The following is a 26,778-nucleotide window of genomic DNA, read 5'->3' as shown; positions in this document are numbered from 1 at the left end:
TTGAGCTTTATCAGCATGAATCTTTTGTTTTTGCTTTTTTTTATAATAACCTGAACATGCGTTCTATCTTTTAACAGATTCACATTGTGACCACATCTGATTATTTATTATATGTTCTGCACAATCCTGCACTGTGCAGCTGGGTGTGAAGCCTTGTAGCTTGTGTACCTTTATTTCAGAAATGACCAAAATACAGTAGAATTAGCTTGTTTAAGAGCCTGTGAGGTGATGAACTACTTCTAACTTTCTGGAGTGGGATCAGAAAGGATCCTGACAACTTAAATTTCCTTCAATAATACATTTTTAAAAAAGAACAAAAGCGAAACAAATAAACTATTTAAACTGAGGGACTGATTTTCGAATGTTATTTACAGTGAAGCTTCGGTCACATGAAAAGACTTGTGCTGCCTCCCAGTGGCCACATGTAGACACTACATTGTTACAACAACTGATCCGATGTTCTCATTGACTAAAATCCTAAAAAGATGTCGAAATAAATTAATACGATCCACGAAAAAAAGACCACTGTTAAGAGGGTCATTATAAATGTTATCCGTTTTTATTAGATTCAAGTCATAATAAGGTTTATTGAAGGGTTTAGGGCGCTGGTCCCAGGTGAATCAGTGAAGGTGCAGCAAACACAGAGAGACAGACACAATTTAGAAACCACAATTAATGTCAAACTTATGCTTTTGGACAAACTGTTCGTAGAAGAACTTGCCAAATGCACAGAAAGGCTTTCAAGTAGATTACCTTTCTTTTAAAAGAGTTCTCACCGTTATAGAAACGAGCAGTGAATAATTCTGATGACAAATCGAAAAACATCTTTAAAAAAGATTATAAAGTCCAGGTTTTAACACATTTTAGCAATGCACTGTCCAAACTTTTACGACTAAGCTAAGTAAATTATTATTTTCTAGTTTCTGCAGCTTTATAATTTCGAGGTGATACATTAAGGTTATTTTGTTCCACGTTTCAGGATTTTCATAATCAAGCACCGAAAACAGTCCTGTCTTTCAATGATGGTGAAAATTGAATTTAAGCCGTAACAGAAAACTTCTCAACTGATGAGTGATATTATTTTTTTATTATTACATCGAAGCACAGTACATTTACTATATTAACTTATTTAAAATCCTTCTCCACTTATTACAGCATTGTAAGAAACCCAACCACATGGCAATATTAACAAATATACAATCTTGCCTTTTTTTTTTTTTAAGTTTCAGTGCATCTTCAGTCGATTTCCACACATAATATTAAAGTATGCGGCTGATTTATCTGACACACATTAACCGACATGAACGTATCCAATGTGGACCATTTCTAACATTATTTACAAAAACACACCGAATATTTACAAATATGAGTCACAACAGCAGATTGAGCCATTCACTCAGATGTGCGGCAAAAATTTTTAAAAACATTTTGAAAAAAAAACAACCCACTAGATTCTTCTTATTGACTTATTGTTCTCATTAATAAAACTTCAAAAATCTATTAACTCTTTGAAAAAAAACAAATAGGTTGAGGAGTGAAATCTCTTTTTGCATACAAGTCGAGGCACCTTTTTCTGTCTGTCGGTTAAAATGTGAAGAAACTGCATCATGTGCTCCATTTACTAGTCACTGATTGGGATCCTTTCAAGGCAAATCTTCACCAAAGAGCAACCGAGTTTACAAAGCTGATCACAGAGCAGCGCGCAGATTAAAAGTAAGGCCGCCGTCCAACAGAAAACTGCATTTGTTCCGCTCTGAGAAAATCCATAGTAAAGTGGTTATAAGAGAAATGTACAACAAGCCCGGCGGGGTCAGACGGCGACCGTGAAGTGATGCAGAGTCGACACGGTCTGGTCACGAGTGGTTTGTGGGCCACGCGAGCAGAGAGACACGCCGGTAATGAGGCTGCTGCTTTAACTCCTATTAGCATCAGTGATACTGTACACAAGCAACAGCAGATCAATGAGGAGACAGCCTCTGTGTGTGTGTGTGTGTGTGTGTGTGTGTGTGTGTGTGTGTGTGTGTGTGTGTGTGTGTGTGTGTGTGTGTGTGTGTGTGTGTGTGTGTGTGTGTGTGTGTGTGTGTGTGTGTGTGTGTGTGTGTGTGTGTGTGTGTGCGCATTAAGTAGACAGCTTAAGAGTAGAAGGGGATTAAAACTAACAACTGGAGCACTGAACCCAATCACATCACGGCTGGTGAGTCATTAACCCCTCAGCGCCGTACGTATGTGTGTGTGTGTGTATATGCGTGTGAGTGCATGTCTGTGTGTATGTCGGTTCCAGCAGTCAGGAGTACCGTCAGATCTTGAGTGACGCAGCAGATGGGGAGGGTGTCTCTCTGGTGACGTGCTGAAGACGACAGACTACGCACACACACACACACACACACACACACACACACACACACACACACACACACACACACACACACACACACACACACACACACACACACACACACACACACACACACACACACACACACACACACACACACACACACACACACACACACACACACACACACCTTCCTGTGTTATCCTGTGAATCACAGGCTGAGCACACTGACGTTAAGCAGCACAAACATCAAAGGAAGAGACGGCGGCGTGCTTGACGGTGTATCATCCTTCTTTCTTGCCTCCCCAGCCGAACAGTTTGGACATCGGAGACTTCTTCTTTGGTTTGTCTTTCTTAATATCTGGGAGGGAGAGAGAGCGAGAAAGCAAGAGAGAGAGCAAAGAGAGAGAGAGAGTGAGAAAGAGACAGAGACAGAGACAGAGACAGAGACAGAGAGAGAGAGAGAGAGAAAGAGGCATTTATACATGTTTGTAGCCACAAATTGCACAACACTGAAGCTGCAGATCTGCGTTTTTCTCTGTAAATGTGCACAAACTGGAGGATGTACTTCCTGAAGACATTGTTATTGATGTTTCCTTCAAACCAGTTTGTCCTGATCCACATATATGTGATACACACAAATACTTCTAAAAGTCCCACTACTCTCAAAAACATATTTTGCTTCCCGCCATCTACAAAGCATCTCCACACACACACTAAGAAGAGACTTTACAGTCAAATAAACTTGTGAAAATAAGAAGTTATGTTTTCATACATTGAAGTTCATTTTAATGAACCAAGAAAGGAATAAATATTTGTGTGGAAAAGTACTTTTGTTTAGTTTTAAAGATTACAATTTAATTGGTAAAACTCTGAACTCAAATTGACATTCCTTCCTACAAGAAAACAACAAAACGCGCTGCAGTTATTAACATTACAACAAGTCAAATAAAGCTGTTTCTACATTTGTTACTTGAAATTAATGGCAACCTTACACTGAATTGTATTCACAGGAACAAAAGGTCACAATGATCAAAGTCAAACTTCAGATTAAAAGCATTAAACATGTCTGTGGCATGAATGATGAATCTGTTTTATCTCTATTGCTGAACCTCTTAATAGGCGCTTTGGTATATAAACTTGTTTATAATGCTTTTCTGGTTATATGTTGTAAATATTGGCCACTGCAACTTCACGTCTTCACCCCTTCCTGTTCATGGTTGCCAGATTTTGAGACAAAAACAAGCAATGAGGCTTCTAAAACAAGCTCCTTTTACTGGATTTTATCAAATACACATAAAGTAGAACTTATTCATAATTTAGTTATTTATATAAATTGATTGTAGACTTTCTGAGTGTTAAACCATTAAAATATTTAGCAGTATTTCTATATTTAGCATATTTAGCACTTTATGAAAAGTGCCAGAGATGCAATGTGAACATTTGCAAATTGTGGAGAAGAAAAACAAAAAGCTAATCTATTTTAAAAACAGGTCCCTCAAAACTGCTACTTCTAACTATTGTTGTTTACAAGTGACTTTACATAAAAAAACAAGAAAAAAGGCAATTAGGGTTAACGAGCAAACTTGCCAGTCTTGTCTTTTATTCCCCCTGGTGGATAAATTAGGAACAGCACCCACTTTAATCTTATTTCGAATTTTTCTTCAAGTTACTGCAGTTGTTGTCCAAAACAACACGGAATCCCGAGTTCTGGAGAAAACGGGTTCAAAATCCAAACATCTCCAGTCATAATGGATTCATTCATTCATTTGTGTGGACAAATGCTTGCCAAGAGAAAACATATTCTCGCCGTTATAAACACGTTTTACAAGTGAGAAGCGATGGGTAACAGCTAAACATAGAGTGTGAGGGATCAGGACCGATGTGTTTCATCGCAGGGGAAAACATCCATCGTGACATTTTGGGATGCGTTTGATTTGTCAAGCAGTGTAATCAAACCGGCGGGCTCACATCATCCGTCCTGTTAGTGAAACAACAAACACCCACGGCGAAGAGCGAAGCGTGAAACTTTATGAGTGCATCCAAATTGAAACGGATAGTATTTAGCCCACGGACGGCGTTGACTCGCTGTGACATGGCGACCTTCCAGCGGAGTTCCATGAATCTCTTCAGTTTCAGCCCTGTTTTTCTCACCCTCATGAATATGCAAATGAGGCCCGGGTCAGATTATCCATTTGTCTAATAGGGACGCTGCCGACTAAGAGCGCTTTTGTTTGATGCTTTTTCCATTAACATTCATTAGATCAGACGCAATGCGAACGCCGGGAAAAACACGCGCCCAACTGTCCAAACCGCAGCCAAAAACTCTTCATCTACTTCAGTTCGAGCCCCGAACTGATCATTTACAGGCAGAGTCGCGGTGACACTCACTGAAAGTCTTCATCATCTTGTTGAGCTGCTCATCCTCCTCTCCCTCCCTGAGAAAAAGACACACACACACACACACACACACAGATTGACAGTTTTGACCAGTGAAAGTGTAAAGTCTGCTACATAAAGCAAAAGTGTGAAGCTGTGAGTCGTATTCATTCACAGAACTTTTTTTTTTTTCCCAAGAGATTAAAATTGTTCAGAAAGTGTGGTTTTTTTTTGTTTGTTTGTTTTTTTTCTATTAATGTCTGCTGATTTTTTTGTATTGTTATGTAGGAACTGCCGGAATCCCTCTTCAAATTAAGATGGAAAATGATGGTGCCAGTCAATTGCAAATTGCTGTTTTATCCCACCTAATTGAAAACAGTTGATCCTAAAAACTCAATTTAAAAACTAAAGCCAGAGGTAATAATAATAATACGAGTTGGTTAAGTAGTTTTCTTTGATAAGACAAGGCTTCATTAGGTTCGCTTTAACACTGATTTTATCTTAAACTAGCAGTTATAACTTATTTGGTTACTGATTTACACAGCTGCTAAGATACTTTGTGACAGAGTTGCTCATTTATTGTTAGTTACTTTGTCAGGCTCCGAGTTCTTTTCAAGCTCACCGAGTACTTCCTGAATGAGTTACTAAGTTACTTACTAACCCAGTAACTGAAAAAGTAACCATGTTAATAATTTGTTACTTAGGTACTGATTAGGTGCCGAGTTAGTCGTTTAGTTACCCAATTTGTAAATTGTTTAGTTACTCATTGATTCATAAACTTACTGAAAAACGTACCCAAGTTACTTAATTACAGAGTTAGATGAGTTATGTCCTGTATTAGTTTCTGAGTCATTGACTTCATTACTTTGAGTAAGTTACTGAGTAGGTTTATAGCAGTCAGATGCTTACTTAAGGTTTCACAGTTGCTGGGACACATATTTACAGTTAGTTACTGAGGTTCTGATTTACTTCCTGACTCACCGAGTCGGTGACTGAGTTGCTTAGTTACTCATTCAGTTGATGAGTTAGTTCCTGTGTTAGGGATACGGTTGCTGAGTCAGTGAAATAGTTGGTCAATCACAGAGTTAGTTACTCTAACAGATCCCTCTTTAAGACACGGCATCATGCGAGTGTCATGGCCGACACCACAGAGCAAAGCATGATGGGACTGATCCACCGACTCATGGGACGACAGCCAATGTGTAGAATAAACATCAAAACAGGAAACTGTGATGTCTTGACTGGAGCGGATTCACTCAGATTGAGAAGACAGTGAGTGTCTGATGTTACTGTAGAAACAGCATTTAAAATCATGAAACTGTAATAATCTTCATCAGCTGGATTAAAAAAAAAAAACACACACACCTGATTCTGTCTTCGTCCAGACCTTCGATGATGGCGTTCCTGTCATTGACGATCTCCACCAGCTTAGCCATCAGCTCCTTCTCTCTCCCTCTGTCACGTGCTGTTTTCAAATGTTCTACACACACACACACACACACACACACACACACACACACACACACACACACACACACACACACACGCACATACACAAACACGCACTCAGTCTCGTGCCGCAGCAATGAGCGTCTTTCTGACTGTGTCCAATCTGTCCGTCTGAAGGCCTCACCTGGTTTGTCCATCAGTCTCCTGAGCTCCTGCTCCACGGTGGGCTGCTCCTCCTCCAGATCCTGAGTCCTTCCACTGCGCACACATAGAGAACCATCACAAACAGCTGCACTTCACAGCCTATCTGGACTTTGCTGCAAATAATCCGGCTTCAATCCAAACACGTTTTTTTCCCCTCAGATTTGAGTGAGAAAAGTGAGGCCCGTCCCTCTGTGGTGTGAGTGGTGACCTGGTCAGGGTGGGCTCTTCCTGCTGGGCTTCAACAGGGAGACCAAGCCCTGCGCCAGACCACCACTAATCAGCATAATAATGAACATCGTAATCTGATGAATAAACACTGTAGAAAATTTGGGTTTTGAATTTTCAAATAACAATCAGTGCTTGTTCACTTCTCCGATCAGCACCAGGCAGAAGATAATGTTGTGAAATAAAATAAAATCAATGGTCCGCACAATGCATGGCTCCATCTATAAGCGTGTGGTTCAATTCCCAGCCAATGCAACCGATCTTTAAAGTTCTTTTTTTTTTCTTTTTCTTTTTTTTTAAAGAGCAGCTTTTTTCGTTAATGTAAATGTTTACATCTCGAGGAGCAATAAAAGCCATGTACAAGTGTGAAGCAGCATCCTGCCTCACACTTCTGCTCCGGGCCTGCAGGCGGCGGGGGGGCGAGCCGTCGTGTTCCAGGACGGTCCGCGGTGGGTCAGAGGAGGGAGGACACTGGGAATTCAAACTGTCAGCCTTCTGGACACAAGTCTGTTTGGCTGATTGCTCAATGGTGGCACGCCCCTTTGCTAAGCATGTTCCAGGGTGTGTGTGTGTGTGTGTGTGTGTGTGTGTGTGTGTGTGTGTGTGTGTGTGTGTGTGTGTGTGTGTGTGTGTGTGTGTGTGTGTGTGTGTGTACTCACATGTAGACCAGCTCAGACTCCCGGCGCATGGCCACCTGCTTGTTCCTGATCAAGTTGAACCACTCGACCATGAGCTCATCCATGAGAGAGTCATCTTCACCCTCTGACACACACACACACACACACACACACACACACACACACACACACACACACACACACACACACACACACACACACACACACACACACACACACACACACACACACACACACACACACACACACACACACACACACACACACACACTCGGTTAATCCCCCCCAACCATGCCTTCTTTATTATAATTTTTTCTTCACACTGCTAAAGAGGAGTCTCGTACAGGACGCATGTGTTGCCCTCACCTTCCTCGCTGCTTCGCAGCTTCATCTCCAGGTCCACTCCTCTCTTCTCCAGCTCGTTCAGATTGTCTTCGATCTGCTGGAGCTCCTTAAAGATCTCGTCTTTGGGGATGTAGTCCGGCTTCGCCTGCAGAGGCAAACGCGTGCAGGTCAAATTTAAATGCGGTGAAGGTCCAAACGACTAAATAAGAAAAACAAATCAAATGCTTCATATTGAAAAATACAGCAGCTATCCACCGAGGGGATGCTTTTTCAGCATTAACAAACGGAACAAAAAGTTGACAAATTCCTATTTTTCATCACGTTTCTACAGTGACTCACTACTGCCACCTAGCAAGGCTTCACAAAAGGCACTTGCTACTACTAATAACAATGTTGATCATTTCTATTTAAAAGGCATGCATTGCAAGCAAGACGTCTGTGTTTTTAGATTCTTTTAGGAATGCCCTGCTAAAAACAATTAAAACAAACTAAAAGAAAACAGGGTCAAGAATATCTATGTTGTTTTAACTTGTCTAACTTCATTTTATCATTACACTGATTTATTGTGTCTTTGGTTCCATTTCTCTGTTGTTAATAAAATGATCTGTAATAGATAATCAACCATACAGTACAGAACATGCAGGCTCAAGACATGATCCAATGCATTTCTTGAAGTGTTTTTATAAAAATACAGTAATTCTCTGGTCAGACTTGTTCAAATACCTTGGAGACCATCGACTCTGACTTGGTGCCATTTGTAGTCTGCTCTTTCTGTCCATTCTGAACACCTGAAAAAGACAGAAGGAGAATCAAGACTTCATCGGCTGGAAACCATGAAAAGTTAGTGAGAAGGTATGTGGTAGAGACATTTAAACAAAATACACACAACAGTGTAAAAGTTAGAACTGCATGTTGTGTCTGTTGCTTTTGTTTGTGCCGTTTGAATAAGAATATACTTTTTTTTTTTTTTTACAGACTTTTATTCACTTCATATTGGAACAGATGAATGCGGCAGAAGAGCGGGATATGATTCCTTACTCTTGGGCACTGGTGGAGTGACAGAGATGCTCGGACTGGGAAGATAAGAGGACGTCGAGGGCCCGACGGGACGTTCTGAAGTCTTTCCAGCTCCGCGAGGCGGAGGTTTAGGGGACGACTGCGGAGGAACAGCGGGTCTGCGGAGGGAGAAATGAGACTCATATTAATGTGATTCAGCTGCACCTTCATCTTTTAGTTTTGATTCATGAGAGCAAGAGACGAGCCGACGCAGGGAGAGGAGCACGGAGCATATGCTGCACCGCGGAGGACTGCGCTCAGCCCCTCGCAAGCATTTGGGGCCGGCGTGCATGTGGCGGGTGAAGAGAGAGAGAGAGAGAGAGAGAGCGAGAGAGAGCGAAGGGCTCTGACTACAGAGTGACGGCCGGGGCCATTTGGAGGAGCAGCAGGTACAGGCTTCCTGTGGGACGAATGTTTGGAGAGACGGATGAAGGACTGCGTCACGGGACGGATGGATGGACAGGACATCAGGAGGAAAAAAGGAGCTCAGTGCTGCGTGATGTCCGTACACTGAGAGCAGACACACACACACACACACACACACACACACACACACACACACACACACACACACACACACACACACACACACACACACACACACACACACACACACACACACACACACACACACACACACACACACACACACACACACACACACAACTAGGAACATGAGAATCAAACAGGCCTTACTTGGCGTCTTTGGAGACGGGTTTGAGCTTTGACCTCCAGTCTGCAGGAGTCTCGTTCCCTGCTAAAGAAACACACATTACAATTTCACAAGTTTGCTCTGCTGTTATTTTGATGTCAAGTGAGAAAATCTGTGTTTTACTTTTTTTTTTTATTGCACAGAATGATTCATCTTTGGACAAAGGTTTGAAGATTTTATGACAAAAAAGAGCCATTTTTACCCACTTTTTCCTCAAGTTGGAAAAAATGTGACATCTTTATGTGGCACCACCCATTTCTGGAAAATCTGGGCTTCATTCATAGAGTAAAGTCAAAAGGATGAATCCTCTGCTGATTTCCACCTGAAGTTTGTTTGGAACATTAATGCAATTACACTTATACAATGAATTATTATAATTGAATTCCATTTTTGCTTGAATTAGACGTTTCAATTGTTTTGGTCATTTCCTCCACTTCAGCACTTCTCTCAGTTATTTCATCTAGACTTTTTTTTCCCCCCAGTTCTTGTTACATATCAAACATTTTGGTAAAACGGCAAAGTGAAGGTGATGAATCAAAGTCTCCATTTTACTACAAAAACTTTATTCAATTGTTTTTATTATGATCTTACTGAGAGGTGCATTTGGAAACTCATTCATCAGCTTCAGCGGAAGGCAGCATGTAAGGTGACATGTTGAAATGTGACAGATTTTAGTAGAAAAACCTATTTAAATGTCACATTTGTCACCACAAACTGAGACTTTGAAAGATTGTGTGCTGTACAACAATGTGAAAGGTTAATTTATTTATTTATCTGCTATTTCTACACAGCTAAGCTAAAAATGTTATAATTATGGCCTTTTTGTAAAATAAATGAGGAAAAAAACCTCAGAGTTTTTGGAATATTCTCATATTTTCACCTACTTTATGCTCCATTTTTATGTCTTGCGTGTCTCCAAGGTAAATGAACATAACAAATAATAGGTATGATCAAATATTAACACTCAAAATTCTATAAATCCTTCAGTTGATGTGTGACGAATCTAATATATGCAAGTTTTCATTCTAAAATGAATGTTAGCATTAACTTATAAACGCTCGACTAAACAAGACTCTTAAGCTCGTCTATTACTCAGAGAGTGACGTATCCTGACTTTAAAAAGGGGGCGTGCCCATTGCTTGTGAATAATTCAGCCGAGAGGTCACGACAATCAAACAGGCAAATCTTCATGGTTTAGAAACAAAGAGTTCCAAACAAAGCAGACAAAACAAACTGAATGAGTGAGAGAATCAGGTGAGGGGCGGAGACAGAAGGAACGGGAGTGTGTCGCCACGTAAACAAAACGCCAATGAATAAAAACACCCGGAACCTGAAGTCAGGAGTCGATTGCGCTTATGAGAAGAAACGTACTAAGCTAATCGCAACATTACAGATTGTTTTTAAGGTGCACTGTAAAAGAAAAATGAACAACTGGCACGAATAACGTGAATTTAATGAAGTGCTAAAACACGAGTATTGTATAGTTTATGTGGTTTCATGTAAAAAAAAATGTTTAAAAAAAAATCAAGCTCCAAAATATCTGTTCATCAAACTATAAATTGGAAAGTTTACTATCGGGAGCAACTATTTATTTATTTAATGATATAATAACATTCTCTGAACATTTCCCAGATCTGAGCCCCCCTTTTTTTAAAAACTATGTGGCACACCAGATTGTCGAGGACGTTTTGCTTGAAATTCCTTTGATAAAACTTATAGCCTGGCCAAGCTCTGGTCATCGAGAAACATTTTCTCACCAAGTTGCGACGTTTTATCTTTGTTTACACGTTACTTGGTTTCGGTCCTTCAATTGTGATGCAACTGAAGAGAAGCATATTCCAAGTGTAGGATTTTTTTTTATCACCCCTTATTTTTTATTGGCCACTAAATTATGCCATGATTTCACCACTTTGGAGAGCAAGAATGAGCATTGCCTGAGTGCATCTGGCAGAGCAAAAAGACATTTAATGATATCATAATGATGGCAGCTTTAATGTTTAGCCTTAGCAATTCCAGCACCTTATCATACAGAAGCAATTTTTTTTTACATCTGACGTCATATACAAACGGAATTCTTCTAAAGAAATTGAAGTATTGAGAATCCTAGCAAAACCCAACATACCAACAGTGGGAGCTGAGCCTGAGGTGTTGGGAGATGCACTTGCAGACTTTGGTCCTCCTCTCTCTGGTGTCCTGGCTCTGAGTCCACCGTGGCCGGAGGGACTTGGGGACGTGCTGGAGGAAGTGCTCGAGTGGTGATCCGGGGGATGCAGGTCAGCCAGGATCGACGGGTTGGCCTTTAGCCTCACTCTTCCTCTGAAACCCTCTGTCGGCTTCTTTGGAGTCTCAATTTGAGACTGAGGTCTGAAAAGAAGCAATGAAATTGGAATAACTACCATTTCTCTCCAGGGCTTACAGAAACATGAGTGTGATGTCACTTGTCTGACGAGCAATCGCTTACTTGTCTGTTTTCTTGAGCTCTACAGTTGTAAATGACGACTTGCTGTTGTCTTTTGTATTCTCCTCAGCCAGTTTCTTGGAGATGACAGCTGCTGCTGAAGCTTTTGTCTTATTTGTCTTCGCGTCGTCCTGTTTGGCACCAACCTTCTCAGCCACTCCAGATGCTTTTTTTGGACCTTGTGGCTTATCAGAACTCTCATTCGCCACTTTACCCCCAACACCACCAACTTTTACAACCACAGTAACGGCCTGACCAGCTTTGGCCTCATCCATCTTACCACCGCGAACATTATTTATGTTCAAGTTGATGCTTGCAATCTTCTTCTCTTCGTCTTTGGCGGCGTTATCAGATTGGAAGAACTTGAGTTTGGACTGATGTGTCTTGGCTGCAGTAGCAGAGGTACCGGGAGCAAGACTGGGCGTGGTGGTATTGTCTTGAGAAGCTGTGGGTTTGGAGACGACACTTGTACTTTCTTTAGCAGTGAAGAGACTTGATGTTGGTCTAGAAGTAGAAGAGAGACCTGCTGCAGACAAATGAGACAAAGAAGAGAAAAAGCTTGAGCTGGTGAAATTATTATGAGATGGATCTGATGAATCGTCTTTGGTAGAAGGGAAAACATGACATATGTCTATTGTACCTTCTTTGGTAGTAGAAGTAACACGAGATTTGTCTGTTGGCTGTTCTTTAGTTGAGGAAGTAGCTTGAGATGCATCAGTTGAACTTTCTTTAGTGGTTGAGGTAATGTGAGATTTGACTGTTGAACCTTCTGCAGTAGTTTGAGAAACATCTGTTGAATGGTTTTTAGGAATGGAAGTAATGTGAGATGTGTCTGTTACTCTTTCTTTAGTGTCCAACATAATGGGAGATTTGTCTGTTGAACTTACTTTAATAGCCTGAGATTCGTCTGTTGAAGCTTTTTTAGTGGTCAAAGTAAAGTGAGCCTCGTCTGTTTGACCTTCTTTTATAGTGAAGGTGCGAGACGCATCTGCTGAACTTTCACTGGTTGATTTTTCTGCAGTAGTTCGAGATACATCTGTTGAACAGTCTTTAGGAGTGGAAGTAAGGACAGATTTCTCTATTGGACTTTCTTTAACAGTCTGAGATTCTTCTGTTGGACCTTCCTTTGTGGGAGTAATGCCAGATGTGTCTGACATCTTCTTGGTATTGAAAGGAAGCTCTGGTGTAAGTCGGGGAAAGGATGAGGATGTGGTGGTGCCAGAGACACTGCGGCTGGTATGAGATTTCTCTGATGGATTTTCTTTAGCAGAAGTGATCAGAGACTTGTCTGTTACGCCTTCATTGGTCGTGGAAGTCATGGGAGATAAATCTGTTGAACCTTCTTTAGTTGTTTGAGATTTGTCAGTTGAACCTTCTTTAGTTGTTTGAGGTTTGTCTGTTGAACCTTTAGTTGTTTGAGGTTTGTCTGTTGAACCTTCTTTAGTTGTGAAAAGTTTGTCAGTTGAACCTCCTTTAGTTGTTAAAGGTTTGTCTGTTGAACCTCCTTTAGTTGTTAAAGGTTTGTCTGTTAAACCTCCTTTAGTTGTTAAAGGTTTGTCTGTTGAACCTCCTTTAGTTGTTAAAGGTTTGTCTGTTGAACCTCCTTTAGTTGTTAAAGGTTTGTCTGTTGAACCTCCTTTAGTTGTTAAAGGTTTGTCTGTTGAACCTCCTTTAGTTGTGAAAAGTTTGTCAGTTGAACCTCCTTTAGTTGTGAAAAGTTTGTCAGTTGAACCTCCTTTAGTTGTTAAAGGTTTGTCTGTTGAACCTTTAGTCGTTTGAGGTTTGTCTGTTGAACCTTCTTTAGTCGTTTGAGGTTTGTCTGTTGAACCTTCTTTAGTCGTTTGAGGTTTGTCTGTTGAACCATTAGTCGTTTGAGGTTTGTCTGTTGAACCATTAGTCGTTTGAGGTTTGTCTGTTGAACCATTAGTCGTTTGAGGTTTGTCTGTTGAACCATTAGTCGTTTGAGGTTTATCTGTTGAACCTTCTTTAGTCGTTTGAGGTTTGTCTGTTGAACCTTTAGTTGTTAAAGGTTTGTCTGTTAAACCTCCTTTAGTTGTTTGAGGTTTGTCTGTTGAACCTCCTTTAGTTGTTTGAGGTTTGTCTGTTGAACCTTTAGTTGTTTGAGGTTTGTCTGTTGAACCTTTAGTTGTTTGAGGTTTGTCTGTTGAACCTTCTTTAGTTGTTAAAGGTTTGTCTGTTGAACCATTAGTCGTTTGAGGTTTGTCTGTTGAACCTTCTTTAGTTGTTTGAGGTTTGTCTGTTGAACCTTTAGTTGTTAAAGGTTTGTCAGTTGAACCTCCTTTAGTTGGTAAAGGTTTGTCTGTTGAACCTTTAGTTGTTTGAGGTTTGTCTGTTGAACCTTCTTTAGTCGTTTGAGATTTGTCAGTTGAACCTCCTTTAGTTGTTAAAGGTTTGTCTGTTGAACCATTAGTCGTTTGAGGTTTGTCTGTTGAACCTTTAGTTGTTAAAGGTTTGTCAGTTGAACCTCCTTTAGTTGTTAAAGGTTTGTCTGTTGAACCATTAGTCGTTTGAGGTTTGTCTGTTGAACCTTCTTTAGTTGTTTGAGGTTTGTCTGTTGAACCTTTAGTTGTTAAAGGTTTGTCAGTTGAACCTCCTTTAGTTGGTAAAGGTTTGTCTGTTGAACCTTTAGTTGTTTGAGGTTTGTCAGTTGAACCTTCTTTAGTCGTTTGAGGGTTGTCTGTTGAACCTTCTTTAGTCGTTTGAGGGTTGTCTGTTGAACCTTCTTTAGTCGTTTGAGGGTTGTCTGTTGAACCTTCTTTAGTTGTGAAAATTTTGTCAGTTGAACCTTCATTAGTTGTGAAAAGTTTGTCAGTTGAACCTTCTTTAGTTGTGAAAAGTTTGTCAGTTGAACCTTCTTTAGTTGTGAAAGGTTTGTCTGTTAAACCTCCTTTAGTTGTTAAAGGTTTGTCTGTTAAACCTCCTTTAGTTGTTAAAGGTTTGTCAGTTGAACCTTTAGTTGTTTGAGGTTTGTCTGTTGAACCTTCTTTAGTTGTGAAAATGTTGTCAGTTGAACCTTCTTTAGTTGTGAAAAGTTTGTCAGTTGAACCTTCTTTAGTTGTGAAAAGTTTGTCAGTTGAACCTTCTTTAGTTGTTTGAGGTTTGTCTGTTAAACCTCCTTTAGTTGTTAAAGGTGTGTCTGTTGAACCTTCTTTAGTTTTTTGAGGTTTGTCTGTTGAACCTTTTTTCATGGAGGTAATGTGTGATGGATTTTCCTGATTAGTGGAAGAAGATGAGGATGTGGTATTATTGGAGACACTGGAGGTAGTGTGGGATTTATCTGCAGAACTTTGTTTTGTAGTGGAAGTAATCTCAAACCTGTCTGTTGAACTTTGTTTTGTTGTCTGAAATGTGTCTGTTGAACCTCCTTTAGAAGCTTGAGATTTGTCTATTGGTGTTTCTGTAGTCATTTGCGATTTGACTTTCGTTGTTCGCGATATGTCCATTAAACGTTCTTTAAGAGAACAAGGTCTGTCTCTTCGACCTTCTTTTGTTGAGTTCATGAGAGATTTTTCTTTTGGACTTTCTTTCATAATCAGAGATTTTTCTGTTAGACCTTCTTGGGCTTCGTCTGTTCTTTCTTTAGAAGTATGAGACTTTTCTGTTGGACTTTCTTCAGAAGTAGAACTGATGTGAGATTTGTCTGTTGAACCTTGTTTCATGGAGGTAATGTGAGAAGTGTCTGGGGGACTTCCCTTAGTTCTGGATGAAGGCTCTGATGCAGGATGGGAAGAAGATGTGGATGTGGTGGAGATGCTCTGAGTGGTATGAGATTTGTCTGGCGAACCTTCCTTCTTAGAGGAATTATTATGGTGAGATTTTGATTTTGGACTTTCTTTAGTAATCCGGGTGTTGTCTGTTGAGTTTTCTCTCGGCGTATGAGATTCATTTGTAGTCAGAGATTTTTCAGTTGGACCATTTGTGGAAGTGATGTCAGATATCTTTGCTGGACTTCCTTTTGGACCTTCTTTCATAGTGGAAGTAAAGAGAGATTTTTCTGTTGGACTCTCTTTAATGGCCAGAGATTTGTCTATTGAGCCTTCTTCAGTGGTTTGCAATCCGTTTCTAACAGCTCGAGATATGTCTTCTAAATCTTCTTTTGGAGTAGAAGATTCATCTGTTTGACCTTTTTTTGTTGAGATAAGGTGAGATCTTTCTTTGGGACTTTCTTTAGCTTTGTTAGTTGAATCTTCTTTAGTAGAGGAAGCAATATGAGACTTGTCTGTCAAATCTTTAGTAGTCTGAAATTTCTCTCTGGATCTTTCTGGAGTAGCTCCAGATTTGTCCACTCGGCGTTCTATTGTGGAAGTAATGGGAGATGTGTCTGGTGGACTTTCCCGAGTTGTGGAAAGAAACCCTGATGCATGCTGGGAAGACAAGAGAGACAGAAAAGGGCTGAAGATGCCCCGACTGATGCGATGTTGGTCCACTGAACATTCCTTGGTTGTGACAGCGGTGCAAGATTTGTCTGCCAAGTTGTCTTTTATAGTGGAAGTAATCTGCGATTTTACTGTTGAACTGTCTTTCGTGGCTGGAGATTTGTCGGTTGAAGCTTCTTTAGGAGTTTGCGATCTGTCTTTAGTTGTCCGATACATGTCTGTTACACTTCTTCTAGGAGTACCAGAGCCTTCCGTTGATCCTTCTTTTGTTGAGCTTTCTTTTAAACTTTCATTAGTAGTTTGAAATCTGTCTGCTAAACTTTCTGCAGTTGTGGAAGTATGGCGAGATGTATCCTTTAAACGTTCTATCATATTAGACAAAATGTGAGATTGGGCAGTTGGACCGGAATAGGAAGAAAGACTTGATACATGCTGGGAAGACAACAGAGAGAGAAACGGACTGGAGTAGCTGGTAACGGTGGGATGTTGATCAGTTGAACTTTCATTAGTTATGAAATTGATGGGAGATTTGTCTTTTGAAATTGTCTTTGTATTGTCAATCATGGGAGATTCGTCTGCTGATTTTTCTTTAGTAATGGAAGGAAGCCCTGATGTATGCTCAGAAGACAACAAAGACAGAAAAGGGCTGAAGATGCTTGAAGCGGTACGATGTTGGTCCACTGAACTTTCCTTGGTTGTGAAAGTGGTGCGGGATTCATCTGTGTCTTTGTTTGTGTTACGAGTTTTGTCTGTTGAGCTTTCTTTAGTAGTGGAAGAAAGCCCTGACTGGGAGGAAGATAAGAAACTGCCAGAAAAACTGTTGCCTGCATGAGATCTGTATGTTGAACTTTCTTCTGAAACTCGAGGTTTGTCTGCTGAACCTTCTTTAGCAACAGTCGTAATATGATATTTGTCTATTGACCCAGTAGAGTAAGACTTGTCTGTGCAACTTTCTTTAATAGTCCAGGATTTGTCCCCTAAACTTTCTTCAGCAGTGGAGAGAAGCTCTGATGCAAGCCAGTCAGAAGATGAAGATGTGAAAGTGCTGGAAACACTGGTGTAAGATTTGTCTGTGAGATTTGTAGTCGTGGCAGATGTGTCTGATGGGCTTTCAGCAATAGTAGAAGAAACCTCTGATGCATGCTGGGAAGACAACAGAGAAAGAAAAGGACTGAAAATGCTTTGACTGGTGTGATGTTGGTCCTTTGAACTTTCCTTGGTTGTGACAGTGGTATGAGATTTGTCTGCGTTTCCATCGCGAGTTTTGTCTGTTGAAATTTCTTTAGTAATGGAAGAAAACTCTGGCTGGGAGGAAGATATCAAAGTGCTGGAGACACTAGTAGTTGCATGATATCTGTCTGTTGAACTTTCTGCAGAAGTACAAGGTTTGTCCAGGGGACTTTCTTTACTAGTGGTGACAATCTCAGATGTGTCTGTTGAACTTTCTGTGACAGTGGAAGGAAGCCCTGATTCATGCCAGGTAGAAGATGAGGATGTAAACATGCTGGAGACACTGGGAGTGGTGTAAGATCTATCTGTTAAATGTTCTTCAATCATGGAAGTCATCAGAGATTTGTCTGATGGGCTTTCAGCAGTAGTAGAAAAAACACCCGGTGCATGCTGGGAAGACAACAGAGACAGAAAAGGGCTGATGGCGCTTTGAGCGGTGCGATGTTGGTCCATTGAGCTTTCCTTGGTTGTGACAGTTATGTGAGATTTGTCTGCATTTATGTTCGTGTCACAAGTTTTGTCTGTTGAGCTGTCTTTAGTAACAGAAGAAAGGGGCTGGGAGGAAGATATGAGACTGCTGGAGACACTGTTGGTTGTATGAGATCTGTAGGTTAAACTTTCTGCAATAGTCCAAGAATTGCCTGTTGAACTTTCTGCAGTGGTAGATGGAAGCTCTGATGCAAGCCGGTTGAAAGCTGAAGGTATGCAAGTGCTGGAGACACTGAGAGGGGTGTAACATTTGTCTGTAAGATTTGCAGGTGTGAGAGATTTGTCTTGTGGTCTTTGTGCAATAATTGAAGGAAGACCTGATGCATGCTGGTCAGAAGATGAAGATGCGAAAGTGCTGGAGACACTGGGAGTGGTGAAAGATCTGTCGGTTGAACCTCCTGCAGTGTAAGATTTGACTGTTGAGCTTTCTTTAGTGGTTAAAGGAAGCCCGGATTCATGCCATGCAGAAGATGAGGATGTCAAAGTGCTGGAAACACTGGGAGTGCTGTAAGATTTGTCTTTTGTGCGTTCATCGTAAGACGCACCCAATGAAGGATGGGAATCAGACAAAGTAGACAATGTGCTAGAGACACTGGAAGACGGTTCTTTTGCATCGAAAGACATACCTGATGCAGACTGGTAAGATGAGGAGATGAAAGGGCTGGAGCTGCTGGCATGGGATTTGTCCGTCGGACTTTCTTTAGCAGCGGAAACAATACCTGAAGCAGTAAAACGGCTGGAAACACTTGGAGGTTTGTCCATTGGACTTTCATTGATAGCGGAAGAGACACGTGATGCAGGCCGGGGAGAAGAGGGAGAAGTAAAAGGTTTGGCGACATTATTGGTGGAGCGGGGTTTGTCCGACAAGCTTTCTTTAGCAGTCGAAGACAGACTGGCTGCCGGCCGGGAAGGAGACAAGGAGGATGAAGCACTGGAGACGGTTGGTTTGTCTCTCAGCCATGATGGACCGAGTCGAGAAGATGCCTGAGCAGGAGTGTTGGTGTTGGGTTTACTGGAGCCCGGTAGAGGACCGAGCCTAGAAGTTTGGGTGTTGGTGGGTAAATCCCGAAGAGGTGCAAGTGTGGACGACAACGACCTGAAAGACAGAAATACCAACACAAATAACGACAAGTGAGAAAAATGATCCTGCAGCAGTCATAAGACTTTCTGATGCCTTCAGTTAATAACTCAAATAAGAAAGTGTGGAGGTTTTCTCCAAAACCATTGCTACCAAGTGTACAAAGCTTCATGCAAAAACAAAAACAAGGCCTAAGTAAATCTCTACTGATTCAAAACTAGGACTGTCATAATAAACACTGAACAACCTTGAGATAACAGTAACTTGTTTTCATCCATAGTTCGCTGGGATTGGTTTTCACTTGGGTGTTTTTGAAAATCCTGCATTGGCCCCGAGGACAACGTCTTAAAACAGTTTCTTAAAAAGTGCCTCGACATTTCATCTCCAAATCTTGGGTTGTATTTTAAAAAGATAAATACATCAAATAAGTAGGGCTCACAAAATTGAACATTTCTGATCTGTTGAACAGTCACGATACTGAATATCGAGCTGCAAATTAATTCATTGTTTTGTTTCTGATGGCTAAACAAATAGAGAAGACAGGACATCATGAATACACCAACAACAAAGTCCATCAGAATCTATTGCATCACACTTCGGTAGAAAGGGAGGTAATAATCCAAGTTTTCCATCTGCAAAATAAGCAACAGGAACCAAGTAATCCAGTGAAAAATAGTTCCTGAGTAGAAAAGCAACTTAAGATTCATGCCATCAGTTCCTTACTTTGCACAGTTCCTGTGATAAAGTTTGCCGTCCACTAGATGTCGTTGCACCAGGTGAACATGCTGGTTACAGGACACACATTTGTTACTCAGGGTGCCTGTCTGACGGGAATTCTGAGCCGGGGCATTCTGAAAGCGAGGCGAGAGAAGGTGTTGAGGGCAGAACGAATGAACGCCAAAAAACATTTGAAGACAACACGAAGGGTGATAAGATCACAACTTCTCCAGAACTCCTGAAAGCAGCTCGTAAGCATTGGTGAAGGAAAACTGACCTGTGTTAAATTCCTGGTTTGTTTCGGTGAAGGAGCCGGCCTGGTGATGTTGGAAGAGGGAGGAGGGCTGTTCTCTCGAGCAAGTTTAGAAGAGCCGAACACCTTGGAAATCACCGGCTGGTTCTTCTTCCCTGACGGCTCATCGCTGGAACTGTCAGCTGGACGTTTTATACCTCCCATACCACCGACTGAGAGCAGACGAGCACGCCACGGCATGAATGACATGAGAGTCAAATGCAAAACCAGACACAATGAAACATTAGAGTACTCACTTGGTGACCGCCCGTGGAAGTAGTTGTAATATTGTGAGACATATGTCAGGATACTGAGGCGGTCGGGAACCCGAAGAGCCACCATATCTTCTGCGTCCAACAGTGCAGGGATTCCCAGTTCCTGCTCCGCAACCCCAAAGGCCTGGGAATAAATGTAACAAGGGATGTTTAAGGGGAAAAAAAGCTGATTTGGGTTAAGATTACCTGTGAGGACAGTCTTCATATCCTACAGAACACTGCAGAAAAGAACTTTATTAAGATCACACCATTCTATTTCTACTCTGCTGCTTGGAAAGTAAATATGCATCCGTGCACTCCTGGGTGTGTCTGTTGAAAAAAATGAGGTGTGATCGGGAACATTAGTGGTACCTTGTTATTCTAAAGAAAGACATCTGCTGTGCTATTCAAGCACGAAAACCAGATCTTAATCCTTTGTGCTGCGCTTTTTGTACTGTAGTATGTCCACATAGCTCACAAAGCGTACGCTCTTTACACACAATCGTTTTACCCCGTAAAAAAGAGCTGAACTTGTTTTGTTTTTCCTCATAGGTGTATTTTCTAAGTGGTTAAGAAATACTTTTATTACCAACTCTGTATTTCCACAGCTGAACAGTGAGGATTCAATTATTAGGCAGCAGTGTCATCACACTACTGTAATTTGTTTTAGGTTAAAAATAACCTTATTCAGCATGTTACAGGTACAGTGGAGCTCATTCACAAGCAGATCTGTCACAAGTCCCTACTGTCCACATTCACACAATTAAGGCTTTTTTATGGATATGTTCAAAATGTGTCTGCAATGTGCATGTGTGTGTAATCATTGTAAATTTCCAATACCTCCTCTGTGTATTTATTTACAAGGGGTTTTATACATGTGTGCATACTGTCTCTTACACAATTTGAATAGCACACATGTAGAAGTCTCTTTCATATTTGTTAATATACAGGTTTATTGCATGTATTCTGAATTATTTTACAAGAGACAGCCATGCTATTCCTTAACCACATCCACTGTTTGCCAACACTTACTTTCAAATAAGCCACTGTTACCATTGACAGTCACTTGCCTCATAAATGGTTGATAAGGTAAGCTAATATTTATGTATTTATGTGCATACATTTTATGTACAGCACTTTGTGATTTTTATTTGTGAAAAGCGCTTTATAAATAAACAACCATCTAATTGTTTTCATCGACAATAAAATGTCTGTGAAGATACTTGAATAATAATCATCGACAAGCATGTTACTATCAACAAACAGCTGAACTTCAGCTGTCACTTTCATTACTGCTTGGTGAATGTGAAACATTGCTAATGATAACATACAATCAATTTGAACCATGAAACGACTGCGCAGGCATCATTCAAGAAATATAGAGTGGGCGGGGACACACCCGTTTAACTTGCACCTTGGACTTTAGACGAGACCTGCATTCTCATCATCCTTTGAATGAAGATGTTTAAGGTGTTTTTTATGCAAATATATTTGCGTGTGTATTTAATTTCTGTAATAAAGCTGTTGCCAACTTGTTTTGTAGTATTATATATTGATTAAAATATACTAATTGCACATATCACGCGAGTTAGATTGGAGAGGAATCCTTTACATCATTTACAGCTTCTGTTACACAACAAGTAGAAGCGGCCATCAAACACCACAGACAGTATTTAAGCAGCCGATTAAATGGATCATGAAAACATACCAGCTGTCCCATAAAACCACTGGCTTCGTGGCAGTTTATTATTGTTTGCCTAGGCTAACATTCAAAGCAGCGACACATAATTATAAACATTTATCCTCTTGTAGGATTATGAAGAGCTTGAGCTTTTCTCATAGTGCTTCAATACTAATGATGAAGATTCAAAGAAATTAAATAAGAGGACAGAACAGAGGATCTGGAAATCAAAGTGATCTATGATTCATTTTCGGTTTCAGGTTCTAGAAAATCTTGGTGGTTTCCAAGTCAGCAAATTGTGGCGTCAAGGTATTCTCCATATTATCAGTCGTTTGAGAATTGTTTACTCAGCATTCAATCGTATTTGGTGGAGAAGCTTTATCTGGCCAGCAGATACAAATCTTAGGATTTCTACGAAGCTATAAATGTGTCCATCATCTGACGACTGAAAACTTAATTGTCTCACTGATAAGGATTCTTCTGGATGTTTGAAAGCAACTGAGAAATAATAGTAAGATGAAGTTATCAGCTCTCAGGTTGAGAAACAGAAACGGTCCCATGTATCTTCCGTTATCCTCACTAAACTCATTCATACACTTAAGATCTCAGTAAATGTAAAAACAGTGGCAGGAATTCCTCTTATGTTTGGTGCATTCGTATGGCTTTGTACTGTTATTTTACTTGATCTGCACAAGAGCTCATTAAAGTGTGGTTTGTAGTCAAACCACACACATAAATGCCTGCAGAGAACAATGTGCTATAAGCATTAAGAAGGGGAGTACACGGGCATTGGTATGGACAGATGAGGATGTGGGATTGCTTTAGGTGACTCAATTATAAAACTACTAAGTCCCAGGAGAATATGGACGAGGAGATCTACTGCCACATGAGAAGAAGAACTATTTACTACGGTCATGGTGTGCAGGAGCAGCATGTCAGAAACATTTTGGTTTCCGAAGTCATTTTCAGAAAGTTGCACTTTTAGTTGCTCTAAGCATCGTTATTGTGTAAAAGCACATCCGTAATGCAACATTGTGGTCTGTATTACTTTCTATCATGACGCATTCCACTTAGTTCTTCACCCTCACTGTTTAATTAGCGTTCATCTTTAAAGCCTATCCAGATTAAAACCCAAAGGAAGGAAGTGTATAACCTGAACACACACTAACAACCGCATTACAGTCACCACTTGACCTCACAACATGTGTTTAGATTGTGGGATGACGCCAACGGGCCAGCAGAAAATCCACAAATGCTAAGGGAAAGGAATTCCACATTGAAAACACCCAGGCTTAGAGCAGAACCCATCCACATCTGTTCATGGATTTTATTCTGCACTGAAAGTAGTGGGCAGAACCAACGTCACAGATTTAAAACAAATGAAACAAGAGGCAAGGCCACTATGTGTATTCACTAATGTGAGATCAAAATGCAGTTTGGAAACGTGTCTTACCAGTTTGTTGTTGTCATAGACATTATCCTTCTTCAGAGAATCATAATTGCTGCAACAGAGCAGAAAAAAAACAAAAAACAAACATGATTGATAAAGCACATGTGATCCGACATTCCCTCCAGCTTCATCTGTTTACAAGCGGGGTGGACCGGACGCACGCTGCCTCGTCATGCATACCTTCCTCGACTTCTGCACACACCGTGACAATGACAGCGGCGACACATGAGCAACAGTCCAACGCTCTCTAATTGAAAAAAGCTCAGCCCGCACTCGTCACATTGAGCAAAAGCCTGCAGTCAGTGTTTAGGAGCCGAGTCGGTGTAAACACGAAGTTGTGCCGCCACGCTGGTCTGGCCGAGTGGGAAAAAACTGGAACGGAGAGCAGCTGAGTCTCGTCCTGAAATGAAAGCGCTGTCTGTCTAATGACCCCTCTGGAACAAACCCAGACCAGTCCGTGTGAAAATGGCCACAGTTCGGTTGGAGATGATGAGCAGAGGCTTTGAAACATCTGAAAAATGAAGGTCGAGTCCAAGGTCGAACGAGGAACTTGCGCCAACGCACTTTACAACTCACCCATTGTTAGGCGGTGGAAACCACCGGTTTGATGTCAAAAATAGACTGGAAAAAATAAAATAAAAGAGCTGATCTACTTGTTTCCTATTGACACACAAAGATGAACTTTTGATAGACTGTGTTAAAACCTGTAATCATTTCTTAAACAAGCCTGATAATTGAATATGCATCATCAGCAGATTTCTAGGAAGAGAATTATGATCGAGGGCATTCAGGAAGGATTGTTTAGTCTGAGTATCCAGGATGTTCAGACATTTCGAGCCAACCAAACCAAGGTCTGACCTTTGCTCCGTGCCTCCTTGAACGGTATCCTGAAAGCACTGGAGGGGTAATAAATTACCGACAGTTCCCAGCATTTTGTCCGAGGAGGACAGAACAGAGCCAGGAAAGTGTCTCTTTCCCCTTCACAACTTCAGGACAAATGCATTTGACCTTTGACTTGGAGATAGTGACAGCGCCTGGTCAAAAGCTCACGTTTCCCTCCAGGGATTGCTAAAGGATTATATGACGCCTACATCATCATATCGAGACAGAAAAACATGGCTGCTGCAGCTCTGCAGCATGAGGAAGGATGCAGAGCATTTATGTCTACAACTGGTCTGTTTAAAAGATTTAGAAAGCAAAGGGAAGGACGTGAAAATATCCAAACTGAACTAATGGTACCTCAGCACTGGCTGGGTGTGATGGTTTGGACCAATTCAGTTTTATTGGTACTAAACCAATTGCAATGGCCATCTCATGGCATAATGCAGCAATTTAGCAGCATTTGGACTACAGTGTGTAGCGAACTAACCTTGGGCTGAAAGTGGACCTGCTTTATTCTGGTGGACAGAAACTGGAAAATTGAATTTGCCCTGATTGTGGAGTAGTAAACCGAACAATCCTGGACTGAGATGTTTAATCTGGCCTGCCAGATGCTAGCCATCATGAGGACAAACCATCCTCGCCACGTGGGGAGTGAGTAACAGCTTTTCACAAGAAGGTCCAAAGCAACTGCTGGGCATCAAACTCATTCACCATTAAAGGTTCCAAGAGAGCCAAGAAATGACTTTAAGTCAAAGGAAATACTGTCAGACTCTTGACAGTAAATCGGACTTGCTTATTCCCAAAAGGTCACGGTAATATAGTGCCAACATCAAATCATTACAAGTATGAAAAAAAAAGAAAAAGAAAATAAGTTAATTACACTTTCATAAAATCAAAAATATCCTGAATGAGGATAAAGGTTCATTCATATCATGTTTCCTCCAATTGTTTTGTTCTGAATCTGTGTCATCATCATTAACTGGTCCGACCGTTCTGACGGCATTAATACATGTAAGAATGCGTGGATTGAGGTCAAACTTCTTCCTGCTTCTATGGTAATTTCTACGGCCATTTTTACACTGCAACGTTTTCAAGTAAAAACAGAAAAACTTTTGTTGTATACCCGTTTCCACGACAACCGTGCTGGGAGCCACTGAAAACACAACTTTTTGAAAAGCAGCTCCCAAGGTGGGGTTTTTATCAAAATGCTCCGACTCGGTCTCCTTGGAAACGAGGGCAAAAAACAACTTTTCTCAAATGCAACTACTGCTGCTGCCTATACGCACCACAGCCGTAGTGAACAGTTCTTCTGCACATGCACAAATAGAATGACAATATCAACAAAGGTTTATATTGTCGTGACTCCCAGTCCGTATTCTCCTGGGACTTGGTACTTTTAGAGTTGAGCGTTACCTGTTAGAACAATCCAACTTTGTTTTCTGTCCATACAAATGCCCACGTTGTCCCCCTTAATGTTTACAACATATTTTTCTCCGCATACGTGTGCGGTATCATTACAAAAACATACAGCACCCACTAGTGGCCAGCAATGTTAACTGCATCTTTTTCCAGCATTGCTGCTGTTTGCATGTAAACGGACATCATTTTCAAAACATTCCTGTGTAAATGTTACAAAATGTTTTTACTTGAAAAGGCACCAAAGAAGCACAGAAGTCCTGCAAGATTTTATGCAAGTGTTTTAATGTTGAGTATGATATATATAAATATATACATACATACATATATGTACATATGGTGTACATGCAAACACTGAAGTAGATTATGTTAGTGTCTTTGTGCTTTGAGATCTGTTGAAACAACAGTGTTCTTTTTCTTGTCACTCCACCATCATGTGCATCTGCAATATTTGTTGCGTCTATCATTTATCATGTTTTAATAATTGCACAATGTTTGCTTATCAGTCTATGATTAAATCACACTTTTCTTTACATACCCACTCTTTAATAGCAATGTTAATTCATTTAGTGCTGTTAATTACGTGTAATGTTCTTGTTGTCTGTATATTTACTTGAAAAGCTGTCCTTTTGTTTTGCGCAAATCATTTGAACGGTGGCCAGACTCTCGTTTGCTATACGTTTATCGTTGATCGCTATAAATGTAGGATCTATTGTGCAGCGCGAGCGCAGATTATCTGCTTTCACAAACATGCTGCTGACGCATCAGTGGAAATCTTTAACAGACCATCTCAGGAGACACCAAACTTGCTTTCTCCACTGTGTTTCCTGGAGCTCCGTGAAGTTGAAACTTGTAAAGCAGGAAAAGAAAAACCCCTGAGCTCCGCCTTTTGGAAACTTTCCTGTTGTGTTGTGAAGTCGAACTTGTTTACTCACATGAGATCGGGTCTGTGTTTGTGGATGAGGGCGCAGAACGCCAGGCCGTCCCTGAACGACGTGGTCATGTTGGTGATGGACACGTCCCGGTACCCGTCACACTGGATCCGGCACCACTGCTGCAGAGCCTTCACGGCCGACATCCCGGAGCTCGGA

At 40.9% G+C, this 26,778-nt stretch overlaps 1 protein-coding gene across 2 annotated transcripts; it reads right to left on the bottom strand.

Moving 5' to 3' along the window:
* Positions 1 to 1,077: 1,077 nt before the first annotated feature.
* On the bottom strand, positions 1,078 to 26,778 carry micall2b (mical-like 2b). 2 transcript variants are annotated; one of them, XM_080516891.1, is made up of 17 exons: positions 26,623 to 26,778; positions 23,393 to 23,441; positions 20,262 to 20,403; positions 19,990 to 20,177; positions 19,719 to 19,846; positions 18,544 to 19,013; positions 11,805 to 12,327; positions 11,466 to 11,707; positions 9,328 to 9,388; positions 8,614 to 8,750; positions 8,299 to 8,363; positions 7,597 to 7,720; positions 7,252 to 7,354; positions 6,348 to 6,421; positions 6,080 to 6,194; positions 4,727 to 4,773; positions 1,078 to 2,696 (listed from the first exon to the last, which is right to left on the bottom strand). In XM_080516891.1, the coding sequence occupies exons 1-17, from the start codon at positions 26,763 to 26,765 to the stop codon at positions 2,620 to 2,622; spliced, it is 2,688 nt and encodes an 895-aa protein (XP_080373017.1). In that variant the 5' UTR covers positions 26,766 to 26,778; the 3' UTR covers positions 1,078 to 2,619. The 2 variants fall into 2 exon arrangements, with proteins under 2 accessions (XP_080373017.1, XP_080373018.1); XM_080516892.1 differs by lacking the exons at positions 18,544 to 19,013; positions 19,719 to 19,846; positions 19,990 to 20,177; ... (1 more) ...; positions 23,393 to 23,441; positions 26,623 to 26,778 and adding an exon at positions 12,442 to 13,374.

Source organism: Blennius ocellaris (assembly GCF_963422515.1).
Source record: "Blennius ocellaris genome assembly, chromosome: 3".
NCBI classification, from domain to species: Eukaryota; Metazoa; Chordata; class Actinopteri; order Blenniiformes; family Blenniidae; genus Blennius; species Blennius ocellaris.
Note: the sequence above shows the minus strand (reverse complement) of the source record. Positions and strands in the feature narration are given on the sequence as shown.